Source organism: Oncorhynchus mykiss, chromosome 3 (assembly GCF_057628025.1).
Source record: "Oncorhynchus mykiss isolate SJ-2025 chromosome 3, ASM5762802v1, whole genome shotgun sequence".
Lineage (NCBI taxonomy): Eukaryota > Metazoa > Chordata > Actinopteri > Salmoniformes > Salmonidae > Oncorhynchus > Oncorhynchus mykiss.
In genome coordinates this window covers 20,494,253-20,515,000 of record NC_143024.1, presented here as the reverse complement: position 1 = coordinate 20,515,000, position 20,748 = coordinate 20,494,253, and the positions used below count along the sequence as shown (strand labels likewise).

The 20,748-nt window shown below is 45.5% G+C and overlaps 1 protein-coding gene across 6 annotated transcripts in view; it reads left to right on the top strand.

Moving 5' to 3' along the window:
• The window catches only part of LOC110508553 (CUGBP Elav-like family member 3), a 66,873-nt gene extending 48,258 nt beyond the window's left edge, over positions 1 to 18,615 (top strand). For 2 of the 6 annotated variants that reach the window (XM_036968098.2, XM_036968109.2), the window contains 8 exons: positions 909 to 1,070; positions 3,646 to 3,781; positions 4,265 to 4,465; positions 4,838 to 4,903; positions 11,880 to 11,984; positions 12,139 to 12,282; positions 12,622 to 12,758; positions 17,586 to 18,615. In XM_036968098.2, the coding sequence (XP_036823993.1) occupies positions 909 to 1,070; positions 3,646 to 3,781; positions 4,265 to 4,465; positions 4,838 to 4,903; positions 11,880 to 11,984; positions 12,139 to 12,282; positions 12,622 to 12,749 (942 nt within the window). In that variant the 3' untranslated portion in view covers positions 12,750 to 12,758; positions 17,586 to 18,615. Of the gene's footprint in view, positions 1 to 908; positions 1,071 to 3,645; positions 3,782 to 4,264; positions 4,466 to 4,837; positions 4,904 to 11,879; positions 11,985 to 12,138; positions 12,283 to 12,621; positions 12,759 to 13,447; positions 13,538 to 17,585 lie in introns of all 6 variants that reach the window. The other 4 variants (XM_036968106.2, XM_090224277.1, XR_016492603.1 and 1 more) reach the window with 3 other exon arrangements.
• Positions 18,616 to 20,748: the final 2,133 nt, after the last annotated feature.

Sequence of the window (20,748 nt, the reverse complement as noted above, 5' to 3'; positions counted from 1 at the left end):
ACAGACAAGTCATCCTACCTCTCCCTCTGTAAGTCACAGACAAGTCATCCTACCTCTCCCTCTGTAAGTCACAGACAAGTCTTCCAACCTCTCCCTCTGTAAGTCACAGACAAGTCTTCCAACCTCTCCCTCTGTAAGTCACAGACAAGTATTCCTACCTCTCCCTCTGTAAGTCACAGACAAGTCTTCCTACCTCTCCCTCTGTAAGTCACAGACAAGTCTTCCTATCTCTCCCTCTGTAAGTCACAGACAAGTCTTCCTACCTCTCCCTCTGTAAGTCACAGACAAGTCATCCTACCTCTCCCTCTGTAAGTCACAGACACGTCTTCCTACCTCTCCCTCTGTAAGTCACAGAGAAGTCTTCCTATCTCTCCCTCTGTAAGTCACAGACAAGTCTTCCTACCTCTCCCTCTGTAAGTCACAGACAAGTCATCCTACCTCTCCCTCTGTAAGTCACAGACATGTCATCCTACCTCTCCCTCTGTAAGTCACAGATAAGTCTTCCAACCTCTCCCTCTGTAAGTCACGGACAAGTCTTCCTACCTCTCCCTCTGTAAGTCACAGACAAGTCTTCCTACCTCTCCCTCTGTAAGTCACAGACAAGTCTTCCAACCTCTCCCTCTGTAAGTCACGGACAAGTCTTCCTACCTCTTCCTCTGTAAGTCACAGACACGTCTTCCTACCTCTCCCTCTCTCATTGGTATGTGGAAAGTTAATGTATTCTGTACAGAAACAGTATAGAACATGTCCTGTCTCTGTAAATGGTTTGAGAGGAACTTTATTTACCTTTCAACATAAATACGCGTTTCATAACAGTGCACCCAATCTTGGTTGATTGTATTCCCAGTATGGGGTAATTCAGTAAATCCATGTGTTTAACTTAAAGACCGGTGTGTGTTTCCTTGCAGGGTGCGTCGTCCAGTCTGGTGGTCAAGTTTGCCGACACAGAGAAGGAGAGAGGGCTGAGACGGATGCAGCAGGTGGCATCACAGCTGGGCATCTTCAGCCCCACCATGACACTTAACTTCCCTGCTTACAACGCTTACACACAGGCCGTCAGCGCACAGGCGGTAAGCACACACACCGTTACACACACGCCGTTACACACATGCACACATGCACGGAGGCACTCATATACACACACACACTGGTTTGAGTGGTGCTTTGGGTATGAGAGGATGTGATGTTTTTCAAGGGGCTATCACTGTCCTAATCTGCGCTAATGTTATTACTGAATGGACACGTCATTTAGCATTAGTCATCTCTCAACAAAATCCACAGCAACACACACACACACACACACACACACACACACACACACACACACACACACACACACACACACACACACACTTCCTAGTAACCCCAGCTTTTCTGCTGCACAGCCATTAACCCCGTGGCTGGATATAATGGACATGTAATTACATCTCTATTCATCCTCTCTCTCTCTCTCTCTCTCTCTCTCTCTCTCTCTCTCTCTCTCGGTCTCTCTCTCGGCCTCTCTCTCTCTCTCTCTCTCTCTCTCACTCTCTCTCTCTCTCTCGGTCTCTCTCTCTCTCTCTCTCTCTCTCTCTCTCTCTCTCTCTCTCTCGGTCTCTCTCTCTCTCTCTCTCTCTCTCTCTCTCTCTTTTTTTTGTTAATTCTTTCCAATGTATCAAGTAATTATCTTTTTGTTTTCTCATGATTTGGTTGGGTCTAATTGTTTTGCTGTCCTGGGGCTCTGTGGGGTGTGTTTGTGTTTGTGAACAGAGCCCCAGGACCAGCTTGCTTAGGGGACTCTTCTCCAGGTTCATCTCTCTGTAGGTGATGGCTTTGTTATGGAAGGTTTGGGAATCTCTTCATTTTAGGTGGTTGTAGAATTTAACGACTCTTTTCTGGATTTTATAATTAGTGGGTATCGGCCTAATCTCTCTCTCCCTGTCTTTCCTCTCTCTCACACTCTCTCTCTCCCTGTCTTTCCTCTCTCTCTCACTCTCTCTCCCTGTCTTTCCTCTCTCTCACACTCTCTCTCTCCCTGTCTTTCCTCTCTCTCTCACTCTCTCTCTCCCTGTCTTTCCTCTCTCTCTCACTCTCTCTCCCTGTCTTTCCTCTCTCTTTCACTCTCTCTCTCCCTGTCTTTCCTCTCTCTCTCACTCTCTCTCTCCCTGTCTTTCCTCTCTCTCACTCTCTCTCTCCCTGTCTTTCCTCTCTCTCTCACTCTCTCTCTTCCTGTCTTTCCTCTCTCTCTCACTCTCTCTCCCTGTCTTTCCTCTCTCTCTCATTCTCTCTCTCCCTGTCTTTCCTCTCTCTCACTCTCTCTCTCCCTGTCTTTCCTCTCTCTCTCACTCTCTCTCTCCCTGTCTTTCCTCTCTCTCTCACCCTCTCTCTCCCTGTCTTTCCTCTCTCTCTCACTCTCTCTCTCCCTGTCTTTCCCCTCTCTCTCACTCTCTCCCTGTCTTTCCTCTCTCTCTCACTCTCTCTCTCCCTGTCTTTCCTCTCTCTCTCGCTCTCTCTCTCCCTGTCTTTCCTATATCTCTCACTCTCTCTCTCCCTGTCTTTTCTCTCTCTCTCACTCTCTCTCCCTGTCTTCCCTCTATCTCGCACTCTCTCTTTCCCTGTCTTTCCTCTCTCTCTCACTCTCTCTCTCCCTGTCTTTCCTCTCTCTCTCACTCTCTCTCCCTGTCTTTCCTCTCTCTCTCTCTCTCTCCCTGTCTTTCCTCTCTCTCACTCTCTCTCCCTGTCTTTCCTCTCTCTCTCTCTTCACTCTCTCTCTCCCTGTCTTTCCTCTCTCCCTCACTCTCTCTCTCCCTGTCTTTCCTCTATCTCTCACTCTCTCTTTCCCTGTCTTTCCTCTCTCTCTCACTCTCTCTCTCCCTGTCTTTCCTCTCTCTCTCACTCTCTCTCCCTGTCTTTCCTCTCTCTCTCATTCTCTCTCTCCCTGTCTTTCCTCTCTCTCTCACCCTCTCTCTCCCTGTCTTTCCTCTCTCTCTCACTCTCTCTCTCCCTGTCTTTCCCCTCTCTCTCACTCTCTCCCTGTCTTTGCTCTCTCTCTCACTCTCTCTCTCCCTGTCTTTCCTCTCTCTCTCACTCTCTCTCTCCCTGTCTTTCCTATATCTCTCACTCTCTCTCTCCCTGTCTTTCATCTCTCTCTCACTCTCTCTCCCTGTCTTTCCTCTATCTCTCACTCTCTCTTTCCCTGTCTTTCCTCTCTCTCTCACTCTCACTCCCTGTCTTTCCTCGCTCTCTCACTCTCTCTCTCCCTGTCTTTCCTCTCTCTCTCACTCTCTCTCCCTGTCTTTCCTCTCTCTCTCTTCACTCTCTCTCTCTCTCCCTGTCTTTCCTCTCTCTCTCACTCTCTCTCCCTGTCTTTCCTCTCTCTCTCTTCACTTTCTCTCTCCCTGTCTTTCCTCTCTCTCTCTCACTCTCTCTCTCCCTGTCTTTCCTCTCTCTCTCACTCTCTCTCTCCCTGTCTTTCCTCTCTCTCTCACTCTCTCTCTCCCTGTCTTTCCTCTCTCTCTTCACTCTCTCTCTCCCTGTCTTTCCTCTTTCTCTCACTCTCTCTCCCCCTGTCTTTCCTCTCTCTCTCTCCCTGCCTTTCCTCTCTCACTCACTCTCTTCCTGCCCGTTTTTCTCTCTCCCCTCTGTCTTCTTTCTTTCTTTCTCTAGATTGTCCAGCAGCAAGCTCTGGTTGCTCAGTCAGCGTACCTGTCTCCTGTAGCAACTGTTGCCAGTTTACAGATGCAGCAGATGGCAGCGCTCAACGCAAACGGAATCATCGCCACGCCCATCACATCTTCCTCTGGTACACACACACACACACACACACACACACACACACACACACACACACACACACACACACACACACACAAACACACTTACAGATGCTTACGGATACTGTATGTTAGTAATAACATGGATTGATCTTATGTTTACAATGCTATGCAGATCAAGTCTGTCTATTTGATGTACATTTACTTCTCTTCATTGGTTTCTAAGTTCATCTGCTTGTGAGTGCATCTCAATAATGTAAAGTGGCTTCTTCTCCTCGTCTAATCAGCATCTTTTACAGTCTACACTAATCGCTTCTCTCTCATCTGAAAGCTGGGAATTACCTTTCACCACTTTTTTTTAACATCAATTCAGATTGAGGAAGGTAGACAAGAGGAGGAAGCCACTTTACAATGAGATGCACCCTCCCCTTAACTCCCTTTGCCCCACTAACCAATCATTGCTTCTCCCCTGCATTTATGCTCTGCCTTTTTCTCTTTCTTATACACTATAGAGTCTAGTAGCTGTCAATCACAATATCTCCTCCACTGTGATTGGTCCTCCCGGTTTGCAGGTACGAATACCCCTCCAACCATCTCAGCCACGCCCGTGCCATCACTACCTCCACCTCTAGGAGTCAATGGTTACAGTCCACCAACCAATGGACAGCAAGCATCAGAAGCACTATACACCAATGGCATTCATGCGTACCAAGGTACGAGCTGAATTACCAAAGATAGAATATTTACCACAGAAATACTGATATCTCCATGTGTTCCCTATATTCACTCTCTGCTCTGCCACTCCCTCCCTCCCTCCCTCCCTCCCTGGTTTCCTGCTTCCTTCACTCTCTCCCTCCCTCCCTCTCTCCCTCCCTCCCTCACTGCATTCCTGCTTCCCTCCCTCCCTCTCTCCCTCCCTACTTATCTCCCTTCCTCTCTCTCCCTCTCTCTCTCCCTCCCTCCCTCCCTGCATTCCTGCTTCCCTCCCTACTTATCTCCCTTCCTCTCTCTCTCCCTCTCTCTCTCCCTCCCTCCCTCCCTGCCTGCCTCCCTCCCTCCCTGCTTCCCTCACTCTCTCCCTGCAGCCCAGAGTCCAGCATTATCTCTAGATCCTCTCCAGCAGGCGTATGCAGGCATGCAGCACTACACAGGTGGGCCACAGTCACACACACTACCAGCTCCTATGACACTTATAGTGACTGGGTTCATTTTGCATTGTCAGAATGGAGTCCTCAATGCTCTCAGAGTAGGACAGTAATTAACTGGTACAGCAGAGTTCCCCAGCAAGTGATTTTAATTTTTGATATTTTTTCCAACATGATTTCCAATGCATAGTAGAGAGATATATGTGATGGTATACAAATGTAAGCATTATTATGTTTTAGTCAAACGTTATATTGGGATTCTTGTGGTCAATTTAGAGTATACAAATGACTTATTATGTTCCGGCCCCCTGACCATGAACTCAAGAAAAAAATCAGCCTGCGGCTGAATCTAGTTGATGATCCCTGTGGTACAGGGTCAGAGGTGAATCTAGTTGGTGATCCCTGTGGTACAAGGTCAGAGGTGAATCTAGTTGGTGATCCCTGTGGTACAGGGTAAGAGGTGAATCTAGTTGATGATCCCTGTGGTACAGGGTCAGAGGTGAATCTAGTTGATGATCCCTGTGGTACAGGGTCAGAGGTGAATCTAGTTGATGATCCCTGTGGTACAGGGTCAGAGGTGAATCTAGTTGATGATCCCTGTGGTACAGGGTCAGAGGTGAATCTAGTTGATGATCCATGTGGTACAGGGTCAGAGGTGAATCTAGTTGATGATCCCTGTGGTACAGGGTCAGAGGTGAATCTAGTTGAGGATCCCTGTGGTACAGGGTCAGAGGTGAATCTAGTTGATGATCCCTGTGGTACAGGGTCAGAGGTGAATCTAGTTGATGATCCCTGTGGTACAGGGTCAGAGGTGAATCTAGTTGATGATCTCTGTGGTACAGGGTCAGAGGTGAATCTAGTTGATGATCCCTGTGGTACAGGGTCAGAGGTGAATCTAGTTGATGATCCCTGTGGTACAGGGTCAGAGGTGAATCTAGTTGGTGATCCCTGTGGTACAGGGTCAGAGGTGAATCTAGTTGATGATCCCTGTGGTACAGGGTCAGAGGTGAATCTAGTTGGTGATCCCTATGGTACAGGGTCAGAGGTGAATCTAGTTGATGATCCCTGTGGTACAGGGTCAGAGGTGAATCTAGTTGATGATCCCTGTGGTACAGGGTCAGAGGTGAATCTAGTTGATGATCCCTATGGTACAGGGTCAGAGGTGAATCTAGTTGATGATCCCTGTGGTACAGGGTCAGAGGTGAATCTAGTTGATGATCCCTGTGGTACAGGGTCAGAGGTGAATCTAGTTGGTGATCCCTGTGGTACAGGGTCAGAGGTGAATCTAGTTGATGATCCCTGTGGTACAGGGTCAGAGGTGAATCTAGTTGATGATCCCTGTGGTACAGGGTCAGAGGTGAATCTAGTTGGTGATCCCTATGGTACAGGGTCAGAGGTGAATCTAGTTGATGATCCCTGTGGTACAGGGTCAGAGGTGAATCTAGTTGATGATCCCTGTGGTACAGGGTCAGAGGTGAATCTAGTTGGTGATCCCTGTGGTACAAGGTCAGAGGTGAATCTAGTTGGTGATCCCTGTGGTACAGGGTAAGAGGTGAATCTAGTTGATGATCCCTGTGGTACAGGGTCAGAGGTGAATCTAGTTGATGATCCCTGTGGTACAGGGTCAGAGGTGAATCTAGTTGATGATCCCTGTGGTACAGGGTCAGAGGTGAATCTAGTTGATGATCCCTGTGGTACAGGGTCAGAGGTGAATCTAGTTGATGATCCCTGTGGTACAGGGTCAGAGGTGAATCTAGTTGGTGATCCCTGTGGTACAGGGTCAGAGGTGAATCTAGTTGATGATCCCTGTGGTACAGGGTCAGAGGTGAATCTAGTTGATGATCCCTGTGGTACAGGGTCAGAGGTGAATCTAGTTGGTGATCCCTGTGGTACAGGGTCAGAGGTGAATCTAGTTGATGATCCCTGTGGTACAGGGTCAGAGGTGAATCTAGTTGATGATCCATGTGGTACAGGGTCAGAGGTGAATCTAGTTGATGATCCCTGTGGTACAGGGTCAGAGGTGAATCTAGTTGATGATCCCTGTGGTACAGGGTCAGAGGTGAATCTAGTTGATGATCTCTGTGGTACAGGGTCAGAGGTGAATCTAGTTGATGATCCCTGTGGTACAGGGTCAGAGGTGAATCTAGTTGATGATCCCTGTGGTACAGGGTCAGAGGTGAATCTAGTTGGTGATCCCTGTGGTACAGGGTCAGAGGTGAATCTAGTTGATGATCCCTGTGGTACAGGGTCAGAGGTGAATCTAGTTGATGATCCCTGTGGTACAGGGTCAGAGGTGAATCTAGTTGGTGATCCCTATGGTACAGGGTCAGAGGTGAATCTAGTTGATGATCCCTGTGGTACAGGGTCAGAGGTGAATCTAGTTGATGATCCCTGTGGTACAGGGTCAGAGGTGAATCTAGTTGATGATCCCTGTGGTACAGGGTCAGAGGTGAATCTAGTTGATGATCCCTGTGGTACAGGTCAGAGGTGAATCTAGTTGATGATCCCTGTGGTACAGGATCAGAGGTGAATCTAGTTGATGATCCCTATGGTACAGGGTCAGAGGTGAATCTAGTTGATGATCCCTGTGGTACAGGGTCAGAGGTGAATCTAGTTGATGATCCCTGTGGTACAGGGTCAGAGGTGAATCTAGTTGATGATCCCTGTGGTACAGGGTCAGAGGTGAATCTAGTTGATGATCCCTGTGGTACAGGGTCAGAGGTGAATCTAGTTGATGATCCCTGTGGTACCGGGTCAGAGGTGAATCTAGTTGATGATCCCTGTAGTACAGGGTAAGAGGTGAATCTAGATGATGATCCCTGTGGTACAGGGTCAGATGTGAATCTAGTTGATGATCCCTGTGGTACAGGGTCAGAGGTGAATCTAGTTGATGATCCCTGGGGTACAGGGTCAGAGGTGAATCTAGTTGGTGATCCCTATGGTACAGGGTCAGAGGTGAATCTAGTTGATGATCCCTGTGGTACAGGGTCAGAGGTGAATCTAGTTGATGATCCCTGTGGTACAGGGTCAGAGGTGAATCTAGTTGATGATCCCTATGGTACAGGGTCAGAGGTGAATCTAGTTGATGATCCCTGTGGTACAGGGTCAGAGGTGAATCTATTTGATGATCCCTGTGGTACAGGGTCAGAGGTGAATCTAGTTGGTGATCCCTGTGGTACAGGGTCAGAGGTGAATCTAGTTGATGATCCCTGTGGTACAGGGTCAGAGGTGAATCTAGTTGATGATCCCTGTGGTACAGGGTCAGAGGTGAATCTAGTTGGTGATCCCTATGGTACAGGGTCAGAGGTGAATCTAGTTGATGATCCCTGTGGTACAGGGTCAGAGGTGAATCTAGTTGATGATCCCTGTGGTACAGGGTCAGAGGTGAATCTAGTTGATGATCCCTGTGGTACAGGGTCAGAGGTGAATCTAGTTGATGATCCCTGTGGTACAGGGTCAGAGGTGAATCTAGTTGATGATCCCTGTGGTACAGGGTCAGAGGTGAATCTAGTTGATGATCCCTGTAGTACAGGGTAAGAGGTGAATCTAGATGATGATCCCTGTGGTACAGGGTCAGATGTGAATCTAGTTGATGATCCCTGTGGTACAGGGTCAGAGGTGAATCTAGTTGATGATCCCTGGGGTACAGGGTCAGAGGTGAATCTAGTTGGTGATCCCTATGGTACAGGGTCAGAGGTGAATCTAGTTGATGATCCCTGTGGTACAGGGTCAGAGGTGAATCTAGTTGATGATCCCTGTGGTACAGGGTCAGAGGTGAATCTAGTTGATGATCCCTATGGTACAGGGTCAGAGGTGAATCTAGTTGATGATCCCTGTGGTACAGGGTCAGAGGTGAATCTATTTGATGATCCCTGTGGTACAGGGTCAGAGGTGAATCTAGTTGGTGATCCCTGTGGTACAGGGTCAGAGGTGAATCTAGTTGATGATCCCTGTGGTACAGGGTCAGAGGTGAATCTAGTTGATGATCCCTGTGGTACAGGGTCAGAGGTGAATCTAGTTGGTGATCCCTATGGTACAGGGTCAGAGGTGAATCTAGTTGATGATCCCTGTGGTACAGGGTCAGAGGTGAATCTAGTTGATGATCCCTGTGGTACAGGGTCAGAGGTGAATCTAGTTGATGATCCCTGTGGTACAGGGTCAGAGGTGAATCTAGTTGATGATCCCTGTGGTACAGGGTCAGAGGTGAATCTAGTTGATGATCCCTGTGGTACAGGTCAGAGGTGAATCTAGTTGATGATCCCTGTGGTACAGGATCAGAGGTGAATCTAGTTGATGATCCCTATGGTACAGGGTCAGAGGTGAATCTAGTTGATGATCCCTGTGGTACAGGGTCAGAGGTGAATCTAGTTGATGATCCCTGTGGTACAGGGTCAGAGGTGAATCTAGTTGATGATCCCTGTGGTACAGGGTCAGAGGTGAATCTAGTTGATGATCCCTGTGGTACAGGGTCAGAGGTGAATCTAGTTGATGATCCCTGTGGTACAGGGTCAGAGGTGAATCTAGTTGATGATCCCTGTAGTACAGGGTCAGAGGTGAATCTAGATGATGATCCCTGTGGTACAGGGTCAGATGTGAATCTAGTTGATGATCCCTGTGGTACAGGGTCAGAGGTGAATCTAGTTCATGATCCCTGGGGTACAGGGTCAGAGGTGAATCTAGTTGGTGATCCCTGTGGTACAGGGTCAGAGGTGAATCTAGTTGATGATCCCTGTGGTACAGGGTCAGAGGTGAATCTAGTTGATGATCCCTGTGGTACAGGTCAGAGGTGAATCTAGTTGATGATCCCTGTGGTACAGGATCAGAGGTGAATCTAGTTGATGATCCCTATGGTACAGGGTCAGAGGTGAATCTAGTTGATGATCCCTGTGGTACAGGGTCAGAGGTGAATCTAGTTGATGATCCCTGTGGTACAGGGTCAGAGGTGAATCTAGTTGATGATCCCTGTGGTACAGGGTCAGAGGTGAATCTAGTTGATGATCCCTGTGGTACAGGGTCAGAGGTGAATCTAGTTGATGATCCCTGTGGTACAGGGTCAGAGGTGAATCTAGTTGATGATCCCTGTGGTACAGGGTCAGAGGTGAATCTAGATGATGATCCCTGTGGTACAGGGTCAGATGTGAATCTAGTTGATGATCCCTGTGGTACAGGGTCAGAGGTGAATCTAGTTGATGATCCCTGGGGTACAGGGTCAGAGGTGAATCTAGTTGGTGATCCCTGTGGTACAGGGTCAGAGGTGAATCTAGTTGATGATCCCTGTGGTACAGGGTCAGAGGTGAATCTAGTTGATGATCCCTGTGGTACAGGTCAGAGGTGAATCTAGTTGATGATCCCTGTGGTACAGGATCAGAGGTGAATCTAGTTGATGATCCCTATGGTACAGGGTCAGAGGTGAATCTAGTTGATGATCCCTGTGGTACAGGGTCAGAGGTGAATCTAGTTGATGATCCCTGTGGTACAGGGTCAGAGGTGAATCTAGTTGATGATCCCTGTGGTACAGGGTCAGAGGTGAATCTAGTTGATGATCCCTGTGGTATAGGGTCAGAGGTGAATCTAGTTGATGATCCCTGTGGTACAGGGTCAGAGGTGAATCTAGTTGATGATCCCTGTGGTACAGGGTCAGAGGTGAATCTAGATGATGATCCCTGTGGTACAGGGTCAGATGTGAATCTAGTTGATGATCCCTGTGGTACAGGGTCAGAGGTGAATCTAGTTGATGATCCCTGGGGTACAGGGTCAGAGGTGAATCTAGTTGGTGATCCCTGTGGTACAGGGTCAGAGGTGAATCTAGTTGATGATCCCTGTGGTACAGGGTCAGAGGTGAATCTAGTTGATGATCCCTGTGGTACAGGGTCAGAGGTGAATCTAGTTGATGATCCCTGTGGTACAGGGTCAGAGGTGAATCTAGTTGATGATCCCTGTGGTACAGGGTCAGATGTGAATCTAGTTGGTGATCCCTATGGTACAGGGTCAGAGGTGAATATAGTTGATGATCCCTGTGGTACAGGGTCAGAGGTGAATCTAGTTGATGATCCCTGTGGTACAGGGTCAGAGGTGAATCTAGTTGATGATCCCTGTGGTACAGGGTCAGAGGTGAATCTAGTTGGTGATCCCTGTGGTACAGGGTCAGAGGTGAATCTAGTTGATGATCCCTGTGGTACAGGGTCAGAGGTGAATCTAGTTGATGATCCCTGTGGTACAGGGTCAGAGGTGAATCTAGTTGATGATCCCTGTGGTACAGGGTCAGAGGTGAATCTAGTTGATGATCCCTGTGGTACAGGGTCAGAGGTGAATCTAGTTGATGATCCCTGTGGTACAGGGTCAGAGGTGAATCTAGTTGGTGATCCCTATGGTACAGGGTCAGAGGTGAATCTAGTTGATGATCCCTGTGGTACAGGGTCAGAGGTGAATCTAGTTGATGATCCCTGTGGTACAGGGTCAGAGGTGAATCTAGTTGATGATCCCTGTGGTACAGGGTCAGAGGTGAATCTAGATGATGATCCCTGTGGTACAGGGTCAGAGGTGAATCTAGTTGATGATCCCTGTGGTACAGGGTCAGAGGTGAATCTAGTTGATGATCCCTGGGGTACAGGGTCAGAGGTGAATCTAGTTGGTGATCCCTGTGGTACAGGGTCAGAGGTGAATCTAGTTGATGATCCCTGTGGTACAAGGTCAGAGGTGAATCTAGTTGATGATCCCTGTGGTACAGGGTCAGAGGTGAATCTAGTTGATGATCCCTGTGGTACAGGGTCAGAGGTGAATCTAGTTGATGATCCCTATGGCACAAGGTCAGAGGTGAATCTAGTTGATGATCCCTGGGGTACAGGGTCAGAGGTGTGTTCCTCCCTACCATCTCTGCCATTGAGGATATGTAGGGTAATCTGATCCTAGATCTGTGGTTAGGGGTGTCTTGGACCTCCAACCAGTGTTTCATCATCTGATGTCACTCTCTCTCTCATCACAGCGGCGTACCCTGCTGCCTATGGATTGGTCGGCCAGCATTTTCCACAGCAACCTACCCTGGTTGCCCAGCAACACCAGCAGCCCCAGCAACAGCAGCAGCGAGAAGGTGATGTCACTTCCTGTCTCTCAGACAGCACCTGTTGTGTGTGTGCGTGTGTGTGTCTCAGATTAGTGTGCGTGTGAATCATAGATCCTCATGAATATTTGTGTGAGTGTGTCTCTCCGTCACAGACCCTAACGTGTGTGTGTTCCTCCCCTAGGGCCGGAGGGTTGTAATATCTTTATCTACCACCTGCCTCAGGAGTTCAGTGACAGTGAGATGCTCCAGATGTTTCTGCCCTTTGGAAACGTCATCTCAGCTAAAGTCTTTGTAGACCGCGCCACCAACCAGAGCAAGTGCTTCGGTAAGACAGAGAGAGAGGGATTGGAGGGGGAGACATAGGAGAGAGGCAGGGATGGGTGAATAGTGAGTATCCAGGAGAAAAGGAAAGAAAGGAGGAACGGAGGAGAAATGGAGGGAGATAAGAGAGAATTGCAATTCCACCTGTTGCTATGATACATGATGATCATAACTCACAGTTGCTGGTAGCATACTGTATGACTGTATCTCTGTCTGTCGCAACGAAGCAATGTGATTATACATGTTATATTACATTTCAGAATGTTTCTCTCTCTGTTTCCTCTTCCTCTCTCGTTCCTCCCTCCGTTCCCTCTTCCTCTCTCGTTCCTCCCTCCCTCCCCAGGTTTTGTGAGTTTTGACAACCCATCCAGTGCCCAGACTGCCATCCAGGCTATGAATGGGTTCCAGATCGGCATGAAGAGACTCAAGGTGCAGCTGAAACGACCTAAAGACGCCAACCGCCCCTACTGAAGGAGAGAGGTGAGAAGGGATAGGGGCTGGGAAAGAGAGAGGGAGGAGAAAGAATGTGTGGATAGAGGGATGGAGGAATGGGAGGCAATAAAAGAGGAGACTGGCGGGTAGAAGAGAGGAGGGGAGGAGGCAAGAGAGAGGTGGGGTGGAGGGGAGGAGGGTAGGAGGGAGGAGAAAGGAGGGACGAGAGGGGAGGGTAGGAGAGAGGAGGGTAGGAGGCAGGAAAGAGGAGGGTAGGAGGAAGGAGAGAGGAGGGTAGAAGAGAGGAGAGAGGAGGGTAGGAGGCAGGAGAGAGGCGGAGAGGAGAGAGGAGGGTAGGAGTGAGGTCGGGGAGGCATGTAAGAGAGAAGTGATGGGAAGGAGGAGGGATATTTGGGTTTGGGGAGGAAACAGGAAAGAATGACAATGGAGTTTATGCAAGCTGCTGTCAGTCACATCTTTCTAAAATGCTGATTGGTGAAAGGGCTATATGACTAGAGTGGGCGGGATCTTAAATAAGCAGTGCATATGTGGTAAAGAATATTAAACACATGAAATAACAAAAAATGCTTTGTAGGTAGTTTAATCATTTAGAGATTTTGTAGCCAAATTAAAACTAAATTATTGAAATATTGTTATCCAACTTTATATTTTTTATTTATTTTTATTTTCTGATGTTTTTGAATCTTTTCCTGAAACAACAACATACCTCACCTGAGATCCTCCCGTCCAATCATAATTCGCGGGATCCCATCACTATGGTTACCTAGCGACCGATAAAGCCCCGACCCCCCTTCCTCTCACGTGTTGTAAGTTGATTGGTTGGCCTGTGTCTGGGTTGCTGTGGAGGTGGATTGCCTGTGCTGGTTGCCCTTGGCGATTTGTTTGTTTGTTCCGTCGCCCCGAGCAACCGGCCATGCACTGACCTGCATGCCCTGTTGCTGTGGTGACCACAGACTGTGTTTGGTGCATTGTGACTTTCTTTTGTATTGACCTGTGCACATACTGATCAATAACTGTCAATAACTGGGATCTGATAAATTAAGTATCAATTGATTCGATTGAATATCCGCATTGACTGATGGATAATTGTATTGGATATTTGGATAAAAACTGTATTAATGGTCGTTGTTTTTCTGCAGTTTCGTTTTTGATCAGTTTCTGTAGTGTTCTGTTTGGTGTCATTATCATTATAGTGCTACTGTATATTTGGGCTAGACTGAGGTGGGCAAGGGGGCTGTGTGTGTGTGTGTGTGTGTGTGTGTGTGTGTGTGTGTGTGTGTGTGTGTGTGTGTGTGTGTGTGTGTGTGTGTGTGTGTGTGTGTCTAAAGTTAACTGTGTGGTTACAGTAGGTTTCTGAATGTTTTCCTACAGTCTCTAACCAGGCCATTCAGTGTGTAATGGGGTAACAGGTAATGGGGCCCCTTCATCTGTTGTTGGGTTTAAAGTACAGATTTACGCCGTAAACTATCCCAGTCTAGCCTAGAACTATCCCAGCCTAGTCCAGCCCAGTCCAGCCCAGCCCAGCCCAGCCTAGTCCAGCCCAGCCTAGTCCAGCCCAGCCATCTGCATTTGGTGCTGATCATAGCCTACAGTGCCTTGCGAAAGTATTCGGCCCCCTTGAACTTTGCGACCTTTTGCCACATTTCAGGCTTCAAACATAAAGATATAAAACTGTATTTTTTTGTGAAGAATCAACAATAAGTGGGACACAATCATGAAGTGGAACGACATTTATTGGATATTTCAAACTTTTTTAACAAATCAAAAACTGAAAAATTGGGCGTGCAAAATTATTCAGCCCCTTTACTTTCAGTGCAGCAAACTCTCTCCAGAAGTTCAGTGAGGATCTCTGAATGATCCAATGTTGACCTAAATGACTAATGATGATAAATACAATCCACCTGTGTGTAATCAAGTCTCCGTATAAATGCACCTGCACTGTGATAGTCTCAGAGGTCCGTTAAAAGCGCAGAGAGCATCATGAAGAACAAGGAGCACACCAGGCAGGTCCGAGATACTGTTGTGAAGAAGTTTAAAGACGGATTTGGATACAAAAAGATTTCCCAAGCTTTAAACATCCCAAGGAGCACTGTGCAAGCGATAATATTGAAATGGAAGGAGTATCAGACCACTGCAAATCTACCAAGACCTGGCCGTCCCTCTAAACTTTCATCTTATACAAGGAGAAGACTGATCAGAGATGCAGCCAAGAGGCCCATGATCACTCTGGATGAACTGCAGAGATCTACAGCTGAGGTGGGAGACTCTGTCCATAGGACAACAATCAGTCGTATATTGCACAAATCTGGCCTTTATGGAACTTCTTGAGTGGCAAGAAGAAAGCCATTTCTTAAAGATATCCATAAAAAGTGTTGTTTAAAGTTTGCCACAAGCCACCTGGGAGACACACCAAACATGTGAAAGAAGGTGCTCTGGTCAGATGAAACCAAAATTGAACTTTTTGGCAACAATGCAAAACGTTATGTTTGGTGTAAAAGCAACACAGCTCATCACCCTGAACACACCATACCCACTGTCAAACATGGTGGTGGCAGCATCATGGTTTGGGCCTGCTTTTCTTCAGCAGGGACAGGGAAGATGGTTAAAATTGATGGGAAGATGGATGGAGCCAAATACAGGACCATTCTGGAAGAAAACCTGATGGAGTCTGCAAAAGACCTGAGACTGGGACGGAGATTTGTCTTCCAACAAGACAATGATCCAAAACATAAAGCAAAATCTACAATGGAATGGTTCAAAAATAAACATATCCAGGTGTTAGAATGGCCAAGTCAAAGTCCAGACCTGAATCCAATCGAGAATCTGTGGAAAGAACTGAAAACTGCTGTTCACAAATGCTCTCCATCCAACCTCACTGAGCTCGAGTTGTTTTGCAAGGAGGAATGGGAAAAAATGTCAGTCTCTCGATGTGCAAAACTGATAGAGACATACCCCAAGCGACTTACAGCTGTAATCGCAGCAAAAGGTGGCGCTACAAAATATTAACTTAAGGGGGCTGAATAATTTTGCACGCCCAATTTTTCAGTTTTTGATTTGTTAAAAAAGTTTGAAATATCCAATAAATGTCATTCCACTTCATGATTGTGTCCCACTTGTTGTTGATTCTTCACAAAAAAATACAGTTTTATATCTTTATGTTTGAAGCCTGAAATGTGGCAAAAGGTCGCAAAGTTCAAGGGGGCCGAATATTTTCGCAAGGCACTGTATGTGGATATAGAGGTGGGTAACCCCTTTGTAAGGAAAATGTGTGAAATTATTTTGCATGTGTAAGCTAAGCAAGGAATTGTAAATAACTCCCGATAAACAGCACACATACCTAGGATAAGTCCAAGTCCATCTCATAGTTTAAAGAGCCTTCATCACCCGGTCGCATTTCCTTCATCTGCACTGAAACCAAGTAATAGGTGAAAACAATACGGTGGAAGATGAGCAGATGAGCGTAGAGAGGAAAGAGACAGGGAGGGAGAGGAAGTTACTTCAGACTATTCAGATGCAGCACTGGACTGTGGACCTCTGATGACACTAAACTCTGCTGATCTGGATTCTGATTGGTAGGCTGTGTGTCCTTGGCTTCTGATTGGTAAGACTGTGGACTGGCCTGACTTTCTGATTGGTGTCTATTTCCCCTTCTTTTCTACCAGTCTATTTCCCTCTCCTGTTTTATATCTCTCTATCACTCCTCTCCTTTTCTCCCCTCCCATCTTTCTTTCTCCTTCTTTCTCTCTCTTGCTTCCTTTCTCTCTCCCCTTCTCTCACCCCCCTGGCCGGTGTCTTGAGGTAATGGTTTGTGGTTGTTATGGTGTTAAACATTGCCTCTTGTCGATTGGAGAACAGACTTAAACTATAGGAATTCTGGGAGAATTAATAACATGGGGGAAAAATTGTGTCTTGGTATGGGTAGAGGTTACCCATAGAGCCAGATCTAGGATCAGCTAACCTGCCCCAAATCAAAACGTTAACCATATGGGAGAAAACACAAAACTGACCTTAGATCAGTTTATCTGAATAATCTAATAATAAATAACATTAAAAGACAACAAATGAGAAAAATGTATTGTAATTGCTTTAATTTACAAATTTACCAGAGAAGCTACCACACAGAATTCTAAGCTACTTGTGGACTAAGGGCGACTGTTACCCAGAATTTCTATACTGCAACTGCCAGAGAGTGATGCATGTTGGGAACCTTTGCTTGCCGTGATCTAAGACACAAGTACAACGTGTGCGTGCACGGACACACACACACACAAACACACAGACATACATACAATTACAGAAAAGGCAAAAGGCCTCCCAAATGACGACAACAACATTCATGGATATTTCACTGTGTTGAGTTGCATGCCCTGGACACTCTGTATGTCTATGTGTAAAAGCACCATGACGTTATCCCTGTTGAAAAACACAGAGGTTTACTATAGTAACCAATGATGCAGACATAGTAGAGGTAAACTGTTTTGTGCAAATGGTTTCTGGTAATATATTTTTTTGTTGGAAATGACATCCACATGAGGGATGAATTGTTTCTATACTGTTATTTCTTTGTTCTCTGATATATAGAGGATTATTGTAGAGGTTAACCACAATACTATATCCATGTCCTAACAAGCTCTCTCTCTCTCTCTCTCTCTCTCTCTCTCTCTCTCTCTGTTCTCTCTCTCTCTCTCTCTCTCTCTCTGCTCTCTCTCTCTCTCTCTCTCTCTGTTCTCTCTCTCTCTCTCTCTCTCTGCTCTCTCTCTCTCTCTCTCTCTCTCTGTTCTCTCTCTCTCTCTCTGCTCTCTCTCTCTCTCTCTCTCTCGCTGCTCTCTCTCTCTCTCTCGCTCTCTCTCTCAGACTCTGGCCATGGTGGAATCCCAGCGTGCATTGCGCCCTCAGACCTACTACCTTTCTTTTGAGCGACGGGGAACAGCACACACACAAATACCACACACACACACACACATTGCACTCTAAAAGGACCAAGGCACAGATATTGACCAATGTACATATTATAGTCCTCACACACACAAACACTGACATACTTTCAAATACATATATGTCAGTAATCGTACCCTTTGAACTTGACTCAGTTTGAAAATGGTTTGTGAGGAGTTTGTCTGGAGTGTGTAGGGCAGTGAAGATCACACACATACACGACCCAGGAAGTACTTACTAAAGTCATTGATGAGATGATGAATAATGGTGATATATCACTTCTTTGGACCATAACATGTCATATTACATGGCTATTACATGTGTATAACATGATACAAATAGGAAAGCCTCCATTTCGTAATAAAAAAAGGAAAACAGGAAAAAATATTGAGACAAAAATGAGTAATTTAGAGAAACTTTGGAGAGAGATCCTTATGGCCTGTAAATAATTTAGTTTAAGAAGAGTAACATTTAGAAAATTACAAAAAAACGCAAAAAGAAGAGTACTTTAGATAAATCACTGAAGAATGACACAATATTATTATTATTATTGTTATTATTATTATTATCTTCGTTAGGGGATATTGTATTAGAAATAAAGAAAAGGGAGAATCACAAACATATTTTCAATTTCTACTTAGATTTTAGGATAAATGTGGGTGGGAGGGACTGCACCTTTTCTGAGAGGTTTTAATATTTGAACAAGTTTTTATTTATTGACTAATTTATCAATTATTTTTGTTAATAGGGAGAAATGATGAAGGGTTTAAAGGGGTTACTGATTTTAGAATTTTTTTAGAGCAAAAAAGGGTCTGTTTCTGTCAGACTCTGTCAGAGTAATTATAATTATGAATGAATTATTACAACAATGATATTTATTTCTTATTTATTGAGTCTGTTTTTGATCCAATCTCTTTTTAAGTTAAAATAAAAAGTATTATACATCAAATATGTGTTATTTATTGTGTTTTGTGTGTGTGTGTGTGTGTGTGTGTGTGTGTGTGTGTGTGTGTGTGTGTGTGTGTGTGTGTGTGTGTGTGTGTGTGTGTGTGTGTGTGTGTGTGTGTGTGTGTGTGTGTGTGTGTGTGTGTGTGTGTGTGTGTGTGTGTGTGTGTGTGTGTAAGAGAGAGAGAGGGAGGGATAGAGGGGGAGAGAGAGAGAAGCGTGTGAGAGAGAGGCAGAGGGGAGAAGGAACAGTTAAAATATGTAAAAGAGAGAGAGAAGGAACAGTATAGATTGTAATTGACCAGTAGAGGGCGAGACAGGCACAGATTCCAGTCTCCACCTCGGTAGGTAGTTATCTCTCGAGAGGTTCTGGTAGATATGGTAGGTAGGGTATAGTCCTGCCCCAAACCACCAGGAGTTATCTAGGTTGATGTGTTCAAGGGTGAGAGAGTTTATCAGTCATTCTTTATGAGAGCCTGAGTGTGCATGGTGTTTATAAATAGTTGGGAAAGCTACTGCATGATGGCTATGTGATTGTAATCAGATCACAGTCAAAGGTTGGCTCTGCACTGAAGTCTGAGGCTGGCCACTGTCTATACGGGTCCACACTTTTGAGTGTTAAATTATTACCGTGCTAGTGTGGACGCTGTTACACTTCCTGGTCCATTCTATTATGCAAATTATTTCACAGCTATTCTTTCAAAATAATATTTATGTATTTATTGTAAGACACATATTGATGTAATCAGTTAATGGTGCCACCTGTCAATGCTTTTATAGGGCAGGATAATGACGATTGAAATGGTTTCTCTGTCCAGATCTGTCTACACTTGTACGATATTCAGACAGAATATGTGTCCGACTACCTCTGGAGGTGTATGGGGTCGTTTGATTGTCTACACCTGTCTACAAATGTGGGCACAATGAGCATGTGGACAAGATCAGGACAAAGGACACAAGTTAGAACCATGTATTAACGGAGCTAGAGTCTGTGTTTGGGACTGAACACTTTCAGTGTTATGCACATACATATAAGTTAATGTTTTTAAATGTATGTAAATTGTGAAGTATTTTGTCTGTAATGTCTTTCTCGTTATATGTCGGGCCCCAGTAAGACGAGCTGTCACCATTGGCATCGGATCCTAATAAGTCAAATGCAATAACAACTCATATAGTATTTTGATCAGTATGAAGTGTATATAGTTTACAAAAATGGTGTTATGCAATAACACTTTATATAGTCTTTAAAGTATTTTTTTCCACATGCTCTTATGTATGTGTTAATAAAAACTTCAGAAATGGTAGCAGAGATGCTCAAATGTTAATTAACATAACCATAGACTCATAAAACTGGTACATCACTTCCACTTACGGGGGGCCAAAAATAATTATTTGAAAGCCACGCCCTCACGAATCCAATATAATTATCCAGTGTGCCTTGCCTTTTATTGTGAATTGTAGTGTTACCGCCCATGACTGTATTTGTTAGTGAGAGAGACATGGTTGTTGAATTCGTTCATTTTCAGTTCCATGGACTTGACAAAGTGAGTTTCTACTGTATGTGAATGTTATCATTAATACTAAACTGTTTCTAATAATATATCACCATTTTTCTGGCTTGCAAAGTGACATGTAACTCCCATTGGAATCCAGCTAGAGTTAGGACATCCAACAGTTTACATTAATATTCACATGCAACCTGTCATGATCGTCGTAGTGAGGAGACCAAAGCACAGCGTGATGTGAATACATCCTTTTAATGATAGACGAAAAAACACAAAGTACACTAAACAAACGTGACCGCTATCAATACTGAGTGCAAACATGCAACATCACATAGACAATAACCCACGAAATACCCAAAGAAGATGGCTGCCTAAATATGGTTCCCAATCAGAGACAACGATAAACAGCTGCCTCTGATTGAGAACCAATCTAGGCAACCATAGACATACATAAACACCTAGATGGTCCAAAAACACATACATCACCCATGTCACACCCTGACCTAACCAAAATATATAAAGAAAACAAAGAATACTCAGGTCAGGGCGTGACACAACCTGCATTCAGAACAACTTTCAGGGTTAGGAACATTGATAAAGGAGACTACCTAAACCATTTAAACTGAAACAAC